Source organism: Nestor notabilis, unplaced genomic scaffold, assembly GCF_000696875.1.
Source record: "Nestor notabilis isolate BGI_N333 unplaced genomic scaffold, ASM69687v1 scaffold17958, whole genome shotgun sequence".
Taxonomy (NCBI): Eukaryota; Metazoa; Chordata; class Aves; order Psittaciformes; family Psittacidae; genus Nestor; species Nestor notabilis.
The window spans coordinates 8739-9299 of record NW_009940807.1 but is presented as its reverse complement, the minus strand read 5'-3'; the positions used below and the strand labels follow the sequence as shown (position 1 = coordinate 9299).

The 561-nt window shown below is 64.2% G+C and overlaps 1 protein-coding gene across 1 annotated transcript; it reads right to left on the bottom strand.

The window, feature by feature from the left end:
- Positions 1 to 83: 83 nt before the first annotated feature.
- On the bottom strand, positions 84 to 510 carry LHFPL4 (lipoma HMGIC fusion partner-like 4; the record flags this gene model as incomplete). The annotated part of the gene is made up of 2 exons (XM_010020566.1): positions 84 to 100; positions 276 to 510. Coding segments are annotated over 2 exons (252 nt in total), but the record flags the coding sequence as incomplete, so codon positions are not given.
- Positions 511 to 561: the final 51 nt, after the last annotated feature.

Below are 561 nucleotides of genomic sequence, written 5' to 3'. Positions count from 1 at the left end.
TCCCATCCCATCCCACCCCACCCAGATGGGGCCACTCAGCAGAGGCAGGGCTAAGGGATGGGACAACGACGCTGAGGACTTACCGCAGTGCCAACAAAATCTGTGGGAACAGAAGAGACGGTGTCAGGCAGGGACCAGCAGCTCGCGCCCCTGCCCGACCCCTTGCTTTGCCCATGGGACGATGCTGCTGGAGGGGCTGAGCCCCCCAGGCTGTTCCCACACGGAATCCCCCCTCCATGGCCGTGGAGCAGGACCCCCGGTGGCGCTGCACTCACCTTTGCTCTCTGTCTTGAGCTCCTCGTGCAGCAGGTCGTTCTGCCGGTTGCCGAGGACGAAGGCCAGGAAGGAGAGGATGAGGGCGTTGAGGATGCCGATGATGGCCAGGATGTAAGCCCAGCGCACGGAGCAGTCGCCCAGGGAATACTTCCCCGTCTTCTCCCCGCACATGTCCCGTATGGTCTCTGCATCCCAGCCGTCGGGGAAGATCATGCAGCCCAGCACCAGGCAGAGCGCTGCAGGGGGAGAGGAGAGGAGAGCGTCAGAGGGGATGCTGGGTGCCTG